This window comes from Camarhynchus parvulus, chromosome 12 (genome assembly GCF_901933205.1).
Source record: "Camarhynchus parvulus chromosome 12, STF_HiC, whole genome shotgun sequence".
Classification (NCBI taxonomy): domain Eukaryota; kingdom Metazoa; phylum Chordata; class Aves; order Passeriformes; family Thraupidae; genus Camarhynchus; species Camarhynchus parvulus.
The window spans coordinates 14,923,260-14,940,330 of NC_044582.1; the positions used below are offsets into that span (position 1 = coordinate 14,923,260).

At 40.0% G+C, this 17,071-nt stretch overlaps 1 protein-coding gene across 2 annotated transcripts in view; it reads right to left on the minus strand.

Moving 5' to 3' along the window:
• SUCLG2 (succinate-CoA ligase GDP-forming beta subunit) overlaps positions 1 to 8,488 on the minus strand; it is a 102,023-nt gene extending 93,535 nt beyond the window's left edge. Inside the window, exon 1 of one of the 2 annotated variants that reach the window (XM_030956591.1) lies at positions 8,369 to 8,488. In XM_030956591.1, the coding sequence (XP_030812451.1) occupies positions 8,369 to 8,452 (84 nt within the window). In that variant the 5' untranslated portion in view covers positions 8,453 to 8,488. The remainder of the gene's footprint in view (positions 1 to 8,368) is intronic. The other variant, XM_030956592.1, reaches the window with a different exon arrangement.
• Between the last annotated feature and the right edge of the window lie 8,583 nt (positions 8,489 to 17,071).

The window sequence follows — 17,071 nt, forward strand, 5'->3', positions numbered from 1 at the left end:
ATCAAGCCGCCAGTCCACCCAAAGAGCCAAACAATACCCTCTGTCCTTACTGCAAAAATGTTGGCAAAACATTTTTCCTTGCATTTTTAAACCAAATTTCAGCCTAATAAAACAGAATTACGTGTGCCCAAAGAGCAAACATGTCTACAGAAGCTTTACACCTCTGGAATCAATTTTCAGAGACTTTGCTTGGGCAAAGGAAGACCATGAACTCCCAGATTCAATTTCTGCTTTTGTCAATGTTCTCACCATCAGAAGTTCTGCTTTGCATTAGTAATTAATGTTAGTCAAATTATGTTCATTTTGCTTATTTTGTACTTCAAAGCTTTAAGAGAAGCACACTTTCCTGACCTAAAAAGTAAGGCTTTGAAGTATCTGATGAAAATAAACTCACTACCATATACAACTGCATAATCAGTTGCAGAAAATACTGTAACACGTTCCCTGCCTTAGCAAATGAAAGAAGATTGTTGGTGATATGCACAACACATTCAAAAAGTGAAATAAGCCATCTTCTCTACATATGAGTATCTTAAGGGGAAATTTTATATTTTTGTTCTGAACATAAACTGTTTAATTTCTTAATTTTTTACAAGATTAAAATGGTATTTTTATGCAACTATGAAGAAATGCTCTAAACAGTAAACAAAACCAGAAAAAAAGCTAAAACTATTGTACCACCAAACATGAGACTAAGTAGCCGCTACCATTTTTTTCTTTCTTGCATGCAAATTCAGCTTTCTAAATTGTTACAAAATCCAAAGCATATTCAACAAGATCAACAAAAAAATTTCTGCATTCATATCTCAAGTAATCATATCTATCAAAGAAGGGTTTCACGCCTACCATACCCTGAAAAAATGTTTCTTCAAGTGTTAGAAGTCACTGATATTTTAAGAAAAACACCAATAAAATGCCAATTTAGACAGTTTGAGCTCCATTTTTCATCACAGAGAAGGAAATATGAAACATAATCACAGCTTTTTTGTTCCAGTTCTTTAATATTGAAGTCAAATCATGATAATTTCCACGCTACCTGACTATGTCATCACAGAATATGACTCTGAGCACTAAGCAACATAACACTTCCAAGCAACAAAAATGCAAATGCCCATGGTAGTAAAATAAAGAAATACAGAAAAGTATCTACAGAAATAGTTTCAGTGCATGCCTAAGTCATATCTGATTTATTAAATCAGTCCAGAATGGTCTATATCAATTTCTTTCCTGGAAGCAGCAGGAAAAGACTGGTACCCATTCTTTGTTTCCATCTGAACTGACACCCTTTATAGTTAATAAGTCTTGGTTTTAATTAGACCATTTGACTTAGACTGACATGAAGCCAAACATTAAGAATAATTTTTCCTTCCTTCGCTGGTAATTTCTTAATTAATATTTTTCCATTGTTTATACATAATTATATAAATTCACTCTGTTGCCATTCTCAAATTTCAAAGCAAGCTTAGGACACTACAAGAAGCATCACTTCATCATCCTCAAAGACTTTGACCTAAAGCAGATTTCTACATTTCTGACTGTATGGAGGGAGGGAAAGATAAACTTTAATCCAATGGAACAGCACTTCCAAGCCCAAAGGATGATGGTATTGGATGTTGGCGATGGATGATGCCAACTCCAATGGTTAAGGAAATTGGGATTGTGCCCAGCCTTGTTCCTTGTGTCTTACTGCAGCCCGTGCCGTATCCAGAAATAAACAACATTAGAATAAACAACAGCCACTGTTCTTCCCTCAGCTTCTCCCCAGAGGGGGCTGCCAGGACCCTGACCAGTTCTTGTTCCCACATGGGAGGTTCAGCAGGGTCTCCTGTTGTCAGCTCCTCACACATCTGCATTTGGAAGTTATCAGAGCTCTCCAGAAACCTCCTGGAACTCCTGATATGTTCCCAGCTGTGCTGTCCCTCCAGGAGGACCTGGGGGAAATGAAGTCCTCCATGAGGACAGGGCCTGCTGAGGCTTCCTCAGGGTCTGCAGCTTCATCTGGTCCTCGCTGATGCAGGTGCCTGCAGCAGAAATGCACAACAGCCCTGTCAGAGATGTTGGTGTGCCCCCAAATCCTGACCTGTGGGTTCCAGCTGGGCCATCAACCCTCCCTAGATGGAGCTCCAGCACTCCAGCTGCTCCGGACTCATGTTCACTCATCTCACATCATGTTTAATGCAAGCTCTAAATATCTGTTCCTCTACTTCCAAAATTTATGGTGTTACTTTAGACTATTTTAATCTGGGCTATTTAACTGCAAAACAAATCTAGACTGAAACTCTGCATGAAAGAATTCAATTAAATAGATTCTCTGTTTCCAATGTGTTTGGAGTGACAGAATTGAAGACGATAGAAAATTTTAGGGAAAATACATTTTTATGCCATCTTCAAACCTTAGCAAGTACTATCTTGACAATAAAAACGATATGGTTCCTTTTAATAGGCCTTTCATCTTTAATTATCATGAATAGCTCTATGTTTTACCTATACCCATCAGTGTTATGTACAATTGGCACAATTTTCCTGACATTTTTATACCAATACTCTGTATGAACACCTCTTTTTTTTTTTTTTACACAAGGCAGTAACTGCTTTCTTGGCTGACATGAAATTAGCAGATGTCAAATTAAACTGTCCTTTTGTCCACAGATCCTTCAGAGAAAGATATCAAAAGATAATGAAGTGTTCCATTAGTAATCTGTGTCTGGTTTTTAATTTGCAGTTTCATATTTTTCAGTCAAAAGTCTTGGACAAGCAGGCAAACCTAGCAAACATGATCAAAACTCTCGCTTAATTTTTCACTCCTCCTGACAATTCTTACAAAACTTTTGCATCTCATGAAGAATTTAGGTGGACAAGAGTTAAGATATCAAAGGTAAACCACAGTACAAGTCATTTTCTATACTCCTGACACAAGCTGAGGCTGATTCTCACAGCTTACATTGCTCAGACTCCAACCCAACCCAGATGGTGATTCTACAACACACAAAGACAAACAGGGTAGACAGAAATTGATCTGTCACTAAGTACTACCCATGTGCAACGTAAGTAAACACAAATGAATAATAATGTATCACAAAACATGTTCAGAAGTCTTTTCTTAAATGAAACAGTCTTTGAGTTAAACATCCCACCCTCATTCAAGCCCAACAGGATTGTGAGTGCCTGGAGCTTTATGATTTTAGACTCAAAGCTTCTAAATGCTCAGATCATCACAGAATCAAAATAAAATTTAATTCAATTTTGGAATACAGACTCTTATAGTTCAGGGAAACCCATGAGCAATTAGAAAGAGACCAGAGAGAGGACAGGAAGAAAAAAGCTCATGGGTAAACCTGCCCAAAGCAGCACCTTTTAAATAAAACAAAACTTGCATTTATTGAATATGTTTGTGCTATCAGTATAAGTTGTTGACTGAAGAATTAAAAAAGATGTTCCAACAAGTAAATGGAAAAACAGCAAGTCTTTAAATTCCTTCACAGTTAACATTTAGCCACTAATTGTACAAAAACATCACCATCAGCATAATAGCACAAAAAAACTACAACACCAATCTAGGGGTTTAATTTTCATTACCATATTAAAGGATGACTTCAGCTTGCAGTTCAGAATCTGTTTTCAGTCTCACTTGTACAACAAAGAATTCAGCAGCACAGCAAAACTCCACTATTAAGGAATTTTTCACAATAGTCAATCTTGACTCCTGTTTGTTTCATACCCACTCCTGCTGTTATCTAGTTAAAATAAAATCAATAGCTACTAATCATGGATCAATGCTTAATAACCAGTTCCAAAGCTACTGTCATATGCACTTGGACAGGTAATATGACTTCTCTGCCCTGTGTTTTATTAAAGTGCTATGGAAGAAATAAGCTGAGTCACAGACAGAAACTGCTTTTAGGGTATTAGAGGAGGAAACTTTCTAGAGAAAACCCTCAGAGTATGTGCTCAAGTCTGTAGATGATAGTAACAGTCACAAATATGCACAGAAAAATTGGACTGGCCAAGGCAATAATGAGCTGAGCTACTCACTACAGGCATGGCCAACAACAAAAATTATCAGTTGAGGTTAATCACTTTGGAATGAGTGAGTCCCCAAACACGCAGGGAGACAACCTCATCTCTATACATTAAATGAGGACATTGCCCATTTTTGTGAAAATGAACCTTCCAAACAAGAGAAAGGATAAAATAGCAGAGAAATTAACTACTTCTAAGAAACAACTCTACCCCAACTGTGTCTAAACCTTCATCTCACTTCTCTGTATTCCCAAAAGAACCTCAGCAGCTTCACACATTTCAGATAAAATCCCTGCTGGCACTCATCAGCCAGATAGACCAAATGAAAGGTGACTTTAAAAAAAATTTAAAAAAAAGGAAAACTACCAAATACACTGACATTTCCAGAGAAAAACAGGAGGAAACAATCTCAGATAACTGCAAAGAAAACACAGTTTGTCTATTGACACTTTATCTAGTTCCTCAGGAGGCAGATCAATAAAAAAAACCCGCTTACTTTTATATAAAAAAAACTTCAACCAATCCTAAACATACCCAAGGAATGTAAGGAGTCTCTGGGAAACTGGTTGGGAGTTCAGATGGAGGGTCAGGAAGGATTTATTCAGAGCCATGTTTAAAACCACGGGTGTGGCTAATTCTCCATCTAATATCATATTTATGAAGGCTCTCTCCTCTTACCTAATTAGCCCTATCCCCTGATTACACCTCCATGAGGTACAAAGGAAAGTAAATCAATGCAGCAAAGTGCAGCTTTTCAGCTTCAAGACAGAGCTGTGATATCTGTGTCAGAGCCAGATTGCTCCCAGGGTAGAAGTTCCACTAGTAGAAAACCAACCGGGAGAAAAAAAAAAAAAAAAAAAAAATCACAGTCTGAGGTTATATTTATGTTTTCATTTCCTTTTTCATCTCAAAATAGGATTCAATAACCATGTGTTTAATGGAACTGCCGGGGAGGAGTGGGCCAAACATCTGCTCCACTTTGGCATTTCAGTTTTGTCTAGAGTTTGAAGAGGGCTTTCCTGTCATTTGGATGAGGTGCCTGTAGAAAAAGCTGTTTGTGAAAGTCTGTAGGCTCATGTATTTCCTGCCTCTAAATGTAAAACCTTGAAAATATAGCAAAACTGCCAACCAGGAAAAGCCAAATAGGGAAGCAGTCCAAAGAAATTTTCAAGAACACCAAAGAAAACTAAGAAAAAAAGAAGAATTCAGCATTGAAGTAGCTTCTAAAGCCATGAATTGAAAAGTTTTTTTGGATAACATTCTGTGTCACATGGAGGATCAGCGATCACAGCTGATAGCTTCTTGGAAAAGCAGAACTTTTCTGTTCAACATTAATGAGGTTTTACAGATATACAAGTCTAGGAACTGAAGGCATCTGCAGTGAGCAACCTTGCAGCTCCCTATTTCTAACTTCTATAGATTCCAGCAGATTTTATAACAGAAATCTTGTTTTATTTAATCTTCCCTCCTTCCTTTTTTTTTTTTTTTTTAATATTTTCAATGCATGTGGAATCTGGATGTGTTCTGGCAGGACTGAGGCCCATTTTGAAGGCTGGGATAGGGCTCATAATGCACCAACCAACCTGCTCACCCTATTAGAATACTGGAGAGTTACCTTAAGCACTTTTTTTTTTTATGATTCTGATTTAATTGTCCCTCATTTATATTCATCGCTGAATTTCACTGCATCTGAAGCTATTTTGAATACACAGCATTCTCCCAAAGGGCCCAATCCAACTCCCATTCAAATAAACAGCCTTCAATGGAGCCTATTTGTTGCCAGCCAACAAGATTGAATTCTGCTGCCCAGTGGTCCCCGGAGCGTTTGTCACAGCTCTTCACAAATATTGCTCCAGCAAGAGCAGGCCTGAATGCTCCTGTCCACGTGCACTGCAGACAACTCAAACCTATCTTTTATCTTCTTGAAACATTTGGTCCGATTTAAAACTCCAGCAGCACAAAGAATTGAATCTGCCACGAATATAAACAGCAAAAGGAGTAAAAAATGTTTAACAGTTATAAAAAAGTAAAAAGGAAAGCAAAAGGATGATAAAATAATTTCATATTATAGGATCAACTACTATTTACTCTGCCTCTAAAATGAAGCCACACAGGAAAATGTGTGCAGATTACAATGACAGCATATAACCAAATTTCACAGCTACAGTTTTGAAATAATAAGAAATTTTGCAACAAAGTGTAGAAACATCACTCCAACAGTAAGTCATAAGGGCTTATGAGGGAAGATTCTAAATCTCATACAGGGTTACCAAAACAACAAAGTTGGAGACTGGTATTTCTTGATCACATTCGCACCATATGGAAGACCCTCATCTGTGAAAGAAACACTGTGATGGGCTTTGAGGACAGGTTTTGGTGGCTTGTGCTAAATAAAGTAACAGCGTAACTTCTCATCTGAGCAACAAAATGAATGATAGAAATGAGAAAAACCTTCAATGGAAGGGCTCTTACTCTCAAATCCTTTATCCTATTTTCTAGCCAGAAATCCAGACTCTGGCTGATCAACTCATTTGTAGCTTAAAGTCTGAGACAGTGGAAGATTAGGGGACTGTTTAGATGGGAATTCTATTATGCAACATTGCCAAATTGAAGACCTTTATAAAGGAAAGTGGTTTGCTTTGAAGTTAAGAACTTGATTTGTTGTTATACAGTATTGATGTGGTTCTTGAAAATAGCCTCCTTGGAAAACACAGATCTTGGGAGATGCTCGCAGTACTGGCAGAGTGCAGAAAGAGAATAATAAAACGTGATTTATAATACAAGCTCAACAGCTCTAGTTCAAAAATAATGCACAAAAAAAAAAAGTGGGTTTTTTTTAAAGTTGGCCACCTTGATATCCTAAGAATATTCTTGGGAATCTGAGCTAATACCCAGTTATTTCAGTGGGGCAATTTACAGATTGCCTCCATGCTTTGAGAGATGACAGAATAGACCATGAGCTCCTAATTTCCACCTATATCTCACTGCAGCACCATGTAGTGACAGGGCTTGAAACCAGCCAAAGCACCTCAAGCAGAACACCTCCTAAGTTCACACCAAATGACTCTTTTCAGACAATGCTCCATACTCCTGCCTTTCCAAACCCTACAAGAACAGGGACATTACCTCCAAATTCCTTACTGCAGGATCAGACTCACCTAAGCCTTGATGGCAGGAACACATCTTCAACCATAAAAAGCATATTCCCAAACATTGTTGGGACTGACAGCATTGCCTATCCACACTAAAGAGATTAAAGCTGTATATATACAGATAAATGTATGTTTAGAGATATCATCATGTGTATATATCCACACATAAACAGTCTTCCTGAAAGAAAGGAGGTGAAATGGACGTGAAATGGATGAATGCTAAATCAACAAATCAATTGCACTGAGTTCTGTACCCAGCATTCAAATAGGAAAGTTGGACATAAAAGATTTCAGATTTACAACGTCCTTCAGGTTAAAAGATAAACCACACAGCCGCAGTTGTGCAACACAAGTTCAGCACCAACAGCACCCTTTACCCCAGAGCCCTGCACCTGCAGCCAGGAGCGCTCCCAGCAGCGGCACCTGCGGACAGAACTGGACACAAACACGCTTTGTTCGCTCCAGGGGGTTTTGCTTCGTGGAAAACATTTATGCTCAAAAGTGTGGACCAAAGTAAGATTCTCATGCAGCTGCTCATGATGAAAAGGTAAAATAACAGAGCTGGTTGCCAAAGGCACGAGGGCTGTCCAGAATGTGCATATCTCATTTTACCTCGCCATGGCTGCTGTCGAGGTGAATAATGAACTCCTGCCACACCTCAAGAGAGCCCCTGAGCCCTTCCAGGACGCTCATCTACTCTTTCCCACCGCTCTGCTGAGGCTCAGGACCACCGGGAAGCCTGAGCTAGGATGGATTTCCCCAGGAGAGCACAAGCAGGCATCTTCACCCCGGCGTGACCTCAGCCAGCCACACTGAGCCAAACCAACGCGATGCTGCCACCGAAACGCGTTCAGACAGACGCTATCGCTTCGTGCACAGCGTCACCCAGCTCTGCTACTGAAACAATTCAGACTTCTGGCAGGTGTGGGGGCAGCGAGGCGCTCTCGGCCAGCTTTGGTCTGCCCAGCCCTGAGCCAGCGCCGCCGCCACAGCTTCGCCCCAACCCCGCAGGCGCCGGGGCTGCGGGTCGGGCGCATCCTCCGGCCCGAGCATCGCAGCCAGCGGGAGCACAAAGATCCCTCCCGCTGCCAGACACGGCCGCGGGGAGGCTGCGAGCGGAGCCGCGCCGGCCGCGGGGCTCAGGCGGGCACGGCGAGCGGGCAGGGCGGGGCGCGGGGCCGGGCTCGCTCACTCACCGGGAATCCGGCCCGCAGACGGGCGGATCGCAGGGCCAGGTCCCGCAGCACGGCCCCCGCCTGCCCGGCCAAGGGCGCCGCCATCTTCGCCGCTGTCCCCGCCCTGCCCCGCGCCCCGGGCGGAAGCCCCGGCGGAGGCGGAGAGGGGCCGGGCGGGGCCCCGGCAGCGCCGTGAGGGGCTGCGGGAGGCTGGCGTGGTGGGGTCGGTATCTTGGGGAAGGGTATAGGCTCCTCTGAGGGGGGGTGCGTTATCGCTCTGATTAGGAAACGCCGAGGGAGTTGTGCCTGTTCAGCCTCGAGAAGAGACCACCGAGAGGGGACTCCGTTAATATGTGTAACTGCGTAAAGGTTTCCAGAAGATGGACCGGGCTCTGCTCGGTGGTGCGCAGCGATAGGACAACCAGGCAATGGACAGGGACTGATGCCCAGAAAGTTCTTCCTGAACACGAAGAACTTCCTCGCTCTGCACTGACCGACCACGGGACAGATTGCATAGGGAGCGTGTGGAGGCTGCCTCGCTGGGGATGCTCCAGAGCTGCTTGGACACGATGCTGTGCTCTGGGGTGAGCAGGGAGGCTGGACCTGAGGAGCCACTGTGGTCCCTTCCAGCCCTACCCATGAAATTGTGTTTGAGATGAGTGCGCCCAGCACGGCCGAGTGCTGGGGACTGGGACTGGGGTCCAGGGCGGTGACCAGAGCAGGAAGGGCCCTGTGGAGAAGGCAGCGCCTGGGAGCGGGCAGGCGGCCATGAGTGGAGTGCTTGGGAAGTGTGAGGTGCCAGCCTTGCACTCTTGGAGGCTGTTCCGACTTCTTTTTTATGACTAAAAGGTCTTTTTGGTTTTTGTTAAGAAATATCAAATTAACACAAAATAATAAACCCTAATAAGGCCTCATGGGAACCAGCTGACTCTTCATAGGCACTTTAATCTGAACTCCACAAAACTCTCTTCTTAATCTACAGGTAAAATATGTCGGTGTCAGGTTGAACATTTGGAGGAATTTTTTCACAGGAAGGGTTGTCAGGTGTTACAGTCAGCTGCCCAGGGTAGTGGTGGAGTCACCATCCCTGGAGGGTTTTAACAAAGGACTGATTTGGCACTTGGTGCTGTGCTCTATTTGTCAAGGTGATGATTGGTCCCAAGTTGGACTTGACTATCTCAGTGGTCTGTTCCAACCTAAATGATTCTGTGAAACCTGTGAATTAATGCCAAACCTGACACCAAACTCAGGCCCTCTTGGGGTATGGAGCAGAAGAGCAAAGCCCATAAAGCTTTACGTCCATCATGTGGACTTAAAATCTGACATGAGTTCACAGTCTGAGCAGAGGTTTCATGAAAGTGAATCCCAGATTTGTGAAGTTTGTTCCATCCATCAGAAATGACTTGGGGGCTGGTGTGGACACAGGCGAACCATGCCTACAGTATGAAGCAAACCCAACAGTCAGATGGCCTGGTCTTTGCAGATGCAGTTGCTATGTGACTCAGTTGAGTATATCCTTGTCTGTTTCTGTTTAGTGCACATTTGAGATAATCCACCTATGGGTAATAGAGATTTAACCAAATAGCTCACATGAATTGTCCATTTACAATCATGGTCTGAAAAAAAAATGCTAAAATTGAGCAGTGGCTGAGATACCCTTGCAATTTTACAACAGTTCATATTAAATTCACCTATATTGAAGCATGCAGAGTTAGCATTATATGGAGGCATTATTTATGCTGAACATTATTTATTCAGTGGTTTATGATGAAATAGCTGGATAAACACTTAAATCCTCATCTTCCAGTCCAGGATGTTAGTGGAACAAAGGAAAATGCTGCTGTCAGGGCTTAGAACTTACACTCCCAAACATGTTTTTTAAAAAATCAGGACTGAACAACTCCTTTATTGGAATTTAATCAGCAAATAAATTATAAGTCTAATAGAGAAAAAATCTGCAATTTCATAAAAACTGAGGTGTTAGAAAAGTCTGAAATTGAACACTTTTGTCTTTGTCATGACAATTCAAGTAATGTAATATGTTTCAATAAAGAATCTGGAGATGCTATTTCTGATAGCATTGAGCAATAATGTATGGTACCAGTATTAACCCAGGTATTACTGTGTGCTTGTTCTTTCATAATATTATATACTGACTTAGGTATGATGATGGAGGAACTATAATTTCATTTTTAGTTTCATGGCTGTGGTTCAGTAAGCACAGTGTTCCCTTTTCATACAGACTATTATGGCTGTCTGCATTAGGTTTATATATATAGCAGGTATATAAGCTTTCAGATAATGTCTGTGAATTGCATGCAAGGCTATCATTTAATGCTGTGAGGAGCATTTTCACTGCTTAATATAAATAATGCAGAACCTGCTTTACTATATTTTTTTATTGTTTAGATTTAGTGGGAAACCACTGCACAGTGTGGAGTAGCCACCAAGACATATTTCTCTTTGTATCTCTGTTGCAGAACATACCTGACCTTTAAAGTATGAGGAGAAAAGATAGATTCATTGTCTTCACATCCAGTTTCCTTCTATGTATGTTTCAGCCAAAGCAAATTTAGATGAAACAGGTCTCTGAAGCAATTAGAGCAAGCAAGAGCCGTAATTTTTGGATCATGGAATACAAGATGTGTTGGTGTGTGAGAGGAGGGACAAATTATGAATTATTGTTGGGGAACACACTTCAAATGCAGGAATTTGGGAGCAGCTGAGGAGTAGTCTCAACACACCATCCTCACAAATAAGGAGGGGAGGGAAGTGCAAAATAAAAAAGGATAGAGGGAGAGGCTGGTTTCAAAGGTCATTCCTTCTAGAGTTCCAGACATTCCTCCTTGTATCTCTCATGGATATGCAGCATTTGAGTGTGCTTCTATTCTGTCTTCCCCAGGATACACAAAAGTCTAGATTGTAGCTAAGTTTTTAGCAGTGGTCTATTTAATGCAAAACAACCAGTAATGGTTTTGCAATTAAGTTTAAAAAAACCATTGTGTAAGGTTTATACCTCTTTAGAAGTTTTCCTTAAGGCTAAGTGGTTGATAGTGTTCAAGTGAAAACATTTAAAGACAAAAGAAATCACCTTATCACAGGTAAAGCACGATTCTAAGTGGTTTTGCAATGACATTGTATATTCATTTTCTTATCTGTGCAGATTACCTCCAAAACCACTGGGGTTTTTTATTTTATAATGTGTTGCTCTAGCTGGGTTTTGGTGGGTTGTAGTTTCATATCAGGGTACTGGAACCAGTGGGCTGAAATCTGCACATTGACTTGTAATTGTTCTTATGTTAACAACAGAACTTGAGCTTCACATTCACATGGATTTCATAGGGAATAAGTTTATAATAAATAAGTTTATTTGACAGATACCCCACACACAGCATCCTCAAGAATAAAAAGTGAGGGTAATAAAGCTGCAGCAAACTCACTAAAATAGTCCCACTGTAGGTGGTTGAAGAACAGGAAACAAGATCATAGGGTGAGTCTGACAGTGCCACTGCAGAGCATGAGTCCTGATGCTCAAACACTTCTCAGATTATGATGCTTTCCCAGTCATTCACTATTTCTCATTCTCTTTCTCTGTTCAAATATTAAACCAAAAAGAAAAATATGTGGTAAGTGGTAAATATACCAATGGGTGGAGGAAGGATAACAAAGGATTAAAATAACAATGTTTGGGTCTAAAAAGAAGGATGAAAATAAGGAATGAAAAATAGTGTATTAGAATTATAAATTGCCTCCTAGGTCACTGAGTTCAGTGATTGCACACAGCCACAAATTTCCCATTCATTAGAACATTATTGAAATGTACTGGAAGGTATCCTGGAAGGAAGCAGGATGGGGTGGTTTTGGCTAGCTAGGATCAAACATCCTAGTTTCTCTTTCTGCAGTGACATGGGAGCTGCTGCATCACCAGGCTGTGTATGTAAATATCAGTCTGCCCTTTTCATTTTCAGATTGCACCTCTGCTGTACATAGTGGAACTTGTGTGTGGCTCAGAATGAAGGAACCAACTGAAGCCTTAGGACAGCATCTTCTGCTCAATGCTGTGGGAAGCCAGGGTGCTGCATTTTAACGCTGTGTGATAACTGTGACTTGAAAAACAGGGAAAACTTTAAATAATAACATGGAATTAAGAGAAAAAGTAGTGGAGTAACCAACTTTAAAATGATTTCTAGCAGGAGAGGCAACACTAGGCATAGCAATAGTAACAATTATGCTCCACCTTTTTTGATATCTAGCCACCTGACTGTGTGAAAACAGAAATTTCAGGGTTTATAACATAAATAATAGGCTGAAAATAATAGAAGTGATGCATCTGTTTACAGGAGAGCTACTGCTACCTCTTGCCAATGGCCTGCTGTATAATGAGGCAGACAGGGGAGTTCAGGTTTCTCAGCAGAGATAGACTGTAGGTCTATAACACTCAGTTCCAACAATGCTGAGGACCCTGATATTGAGGGTAGAAAGGCAATTTTATTGAACTTCTGTCAGAGACGGTGCAGGACTGTGAATACAAAAAGTGTAAAGATCTGAGTTGTGGGATACAGTGAAAACAACCTCTTAGAGTCTGAACCTCTTTGATAAGATGTCACTGTATCCTTACAAAAACTTTGAATTCTCTAAAAAATACTGTGAATCTAAATTCAGGAAAGAAATGTCTAACAGTCTTTAAAAAAAGAAAGCTAAATTTACTTGGGAGAAGGAATAGAGGTTAGAGTAGCAGCAAAACAGTGATGTAATGAAAAGACAGCCTCTGTTGTATCTGCTGAGCAACTCAGTTTATTATGTAGAAAAACATTCCAAAAAAGAATTAGATGTATTAAATATGAAGCAAGATCTTGACTAGATCAATAATCTTCTGTACATTGTATTTAAAAACATGTTTAGCAGCAAGGCATTATATTTAGAAACATTCCTATCAGCAAGCTCTCTGGAGTGTACAGGAAAGTTCCCAGATGAAGAGTTTGCTGAGGCAGTCAAATGTGGAACCTCCACATCCACCATGGTGGCTGACAGGAATCTGTGAATTCCACATCAGCCATGCACTAAAGCTCTTTAACTCTTTCCCAGCAGGGCTGCAATTCCCATATGGAAGAATAATGGCAAGATGGCACTGCCATAAGAGAAATTACTTGGATGCTGATAGAAAAATCTTTGTTTTATGGTGTTCTGTGTGTCCTGCACAATTATCTGCAAACAGGTGAGCATTTTCCAGGAATGAAACCTGGTTACAGCTTGAGACTGTTGAAGGCTGTAGCTGAAAAAGCATTGTTTGCCCCTACCATAGGGAGGCTGGGCAAATCAGGAAAGCTATAGGTGTTCCCATCACAGCTAATCCATGTTTTAATTCACAGGTTGCAAAATACCTTGTTGCACCAACCTGTTACAGGGTTTGAAATTGTCTATTGTAATTAATTTCCAAACCAGTAAGGTGAAAGGGCTGCTAATATGTGAGGGGTAATTTTTTCCTGATGAATTTTATGGATTGCAGAGGCAGGGAAATTGATTTTTCTGCCAAATGAAGTATTGATCTAAAAGAAGCTTACTATGCTACCTAGTTTGGGGTCATAGGGTACTATTTCTGTGGATTTTGTAGATTGCTTGCTGTGTTTTCCTATTTCAATAAAACCTTTTGTCATGGAGGCAGGTTTCACTTTCATTACAATTGGTTGGACACCTGCAAGTGGTTCAGTGATCATGGAAGTTTATAAAAACCATAACCTTTCAAGGAGCCTAACAAAGAAATGCAGCACTGTGTGAAAAAGCTTGTAACAAAACCTGAATGCACCAGAGGAAACTGAACTGCCTAAACATAAAGCAGTGTGACAACAGTTACTATGGCATTTGGTGCATATGCTCACTGCTTTGTTGTCTAGACAGCATATTTGGACATTTACAAGGGTGTAAAATAAAGGAGAATTTTTTTTACCTTAGCTGGTGGCAAGAGCAGTTACAGCTGATGGAGCCAGGCTGTCCCCAGTCAAAACTGCAGGCGGACTCCATCCCCACTGCTTTGAAAAGCTCTCAGTGCCTTTATATAAAAGTGCCAAAGTTTTTTTCTGGTTTTCTGAGTTTGAATGGTGTCATCTCTCAAACCAGCTGTGAGAAGAAGGAGAATACCTAGAAATGCAATCACACAGATGAGACTGTGCTGATTTGTTTTGTAATCTGTTAGATTACAAAATCTAACAAATGTTGTATAGAATAAATCTACCCTTTAGAATAAAACTATCAGCAAATAGCAGATAGCAATCTTCCTGCACAAGGGACTGACAAGGGGTGCTTCCAGGCTCTCTTTTGCTAATTAATGTGTCAATTACCAACTAATGTATCAATTCTTCAAAAATGTAGTCAAAATGTAAGTTCATGGAATAATAAAAACAGACAGTGACTCTTTCTGAGATCCTTTCATGCTACACGCAGGGAGCCTTTATGAACCTGATTAAAACATTAAATATAATTGACTAACAACTGATCATACCCATGGTGAACTGCAGTTTCCTGACCATATAGCCTAAATACTTTAACAGAATTCCAACTACATTTGTAAGCATCACCTCCCCTACACAAAGGTTTGTAAATCAGCTGCATTAGTATTTTCTTTTGAATGGTGTTTGCAAATTTTATGGAAATTCAAAGAGAAAATGGGCAAAGAGCAAAGTCTGTATCCTCAGGGGACAGTATCTATATGAACAGATGAGTAGGGAGGGTAAAGCCTCATGTTTGCCTTCTATATAGATGCATTTTATCCAGTAAAATTTTATCCATATAATTTATTGGCTTCATTTCTGTAAAACTTTCTTTAACCTATAAGCAGAATAACTCAAAAATGTTTTTCTTATGAAGATTGTTGCAAGATACAGCTAACTATCTTCATAAACTCTTGGAAATGGACATAGATTATCTCACTTCAAGTCTTATGTGTGTGTACACATATAAACTACATTTTTTTCATGGTTTGGGAAATCATAATATAAAGCTTTCTTCTATTAGTTGAGCTAGGAAGAATCAAAAATAACTTCCCCATGGCCTATTCCTTTAATAGCCTCTACAGAAGTACATAGGAATTACCATATTTTTAATTAATATGCATTTGTTATAAAGATCAAAATGGGAGTGCTTTAGCCATCAGCTTGGCTGTAGCAGAGCCTAAAAAAATTCTTTTGCATTCTGCCTCATGAAGAAATTGGAATAAAATTTCTCTAAGCAACAAGTTCTAGTATCCATCTGATTTACTAAAGTAGCACTTGCAAGCTTAGCTGTTAAATATAGCACTGTCAGGTACAGCTTCTGCTTTGTATATTGTTTGTCCTTAATAAATGTGTTTTGATGATTTTGTTTCTCTAGGAACACTGGGAATGTTTTAGTGCATACATGCAAATTTGCAATCAAAATTCTACCCCAAGAAGTAATTTTAAGCTACTAATCTGTGCTTCAGAAAATGTTGAATTTTTTCTTTCGAAAACGAGTGAAGACCAGTTCATTAACAACAAGTGCCAAAGGAGGTATGTGATTTGTTTGGAGAGTCATTTAGGATCAAAATCCTGTGTACTGGGAAAATTTAGGGAAACAACAGAAAATATCATGGACAGCTCACTTAATGGCTGTGATGATTTTGTTTGAGGTAACATGCATCTTTATTTACACTATATTTAGTGTAGTATCCTGAGAAAATCACTATTTATTCACTTTGGATTTGGCTTCCTTAGACTTTTAATGTATGTAATGAGTGTTGAGCTATATACTGAAATGAATCCCTTTGTTACTGAAGGCTACATGTGGCTTACTTGATGGAATTCAGAGTAGGATTCATAACAACAGAGTTTGAAGGGATAAATGCTGAGAGTAACCTTCCTTATCTCTGCTGGTTTCTGGGAGCACAGTTATTACAGTGTCTATGGCCCATGGTTCAGCTCTCTGCAAAGGAGAGAACTTCACTACTAATCATCCTGCAGACAGTAATGTGAGTGCATAATGTAAGAATGCTCAAGTCTTATTTATAACCGAAAGAATTTAAAAGAATTTTAATATTGCCAATGAATACTCCCCCAAATCCCAATGAAATTTATATCTATGTAAGAGTTTGTGCATGTTTCATTCAATAATTGCATCTAATATTGCCAGCAAGGAAAGAAAAACAGTAATGTATGCCTGGTATGACACATGCCATGTTTCAACTGAGAGCACAACTGTTGCCACTCTATAAAACAGAAAATTATTGCAATTAATTCATTACTTCAGAACAACAAATAACTGAGGAATTTGCAAAATACATCAGTCTTCTGTGAAGAAGAGAAGACTTTATTAGGCAGTAATTGTTATGAATTAATCACTTAGTTTTAATGCTAAGTATGATCTTGTGATACAGCATAAAAATATGCCAGTCAATAAGCAGACAATGAATAGTCTTGGGGAGGGATTCATCTCTTGTCCAGAGTTCCTGGAGAATAGCAATGACTTTTTATTTTAACCTCTCATTGGAAGGAGCAGTTCCGTTCATGCTGTCTTACATCAGAAGCACAGGATTCAGCAGTGGCACTGTGCCTGATGCAAACTTGTCACCACTATATCCTGCAGAAGTGTCTCATTCTTTTGAGGCCAGTGGAAGTGATAAGTCAAATATTTCTTGTCCCATTTAAAGCACAGAAGATACATATACATATATATGTGTGTGTCAGTACATGTGTGTATATATATATATATATATAT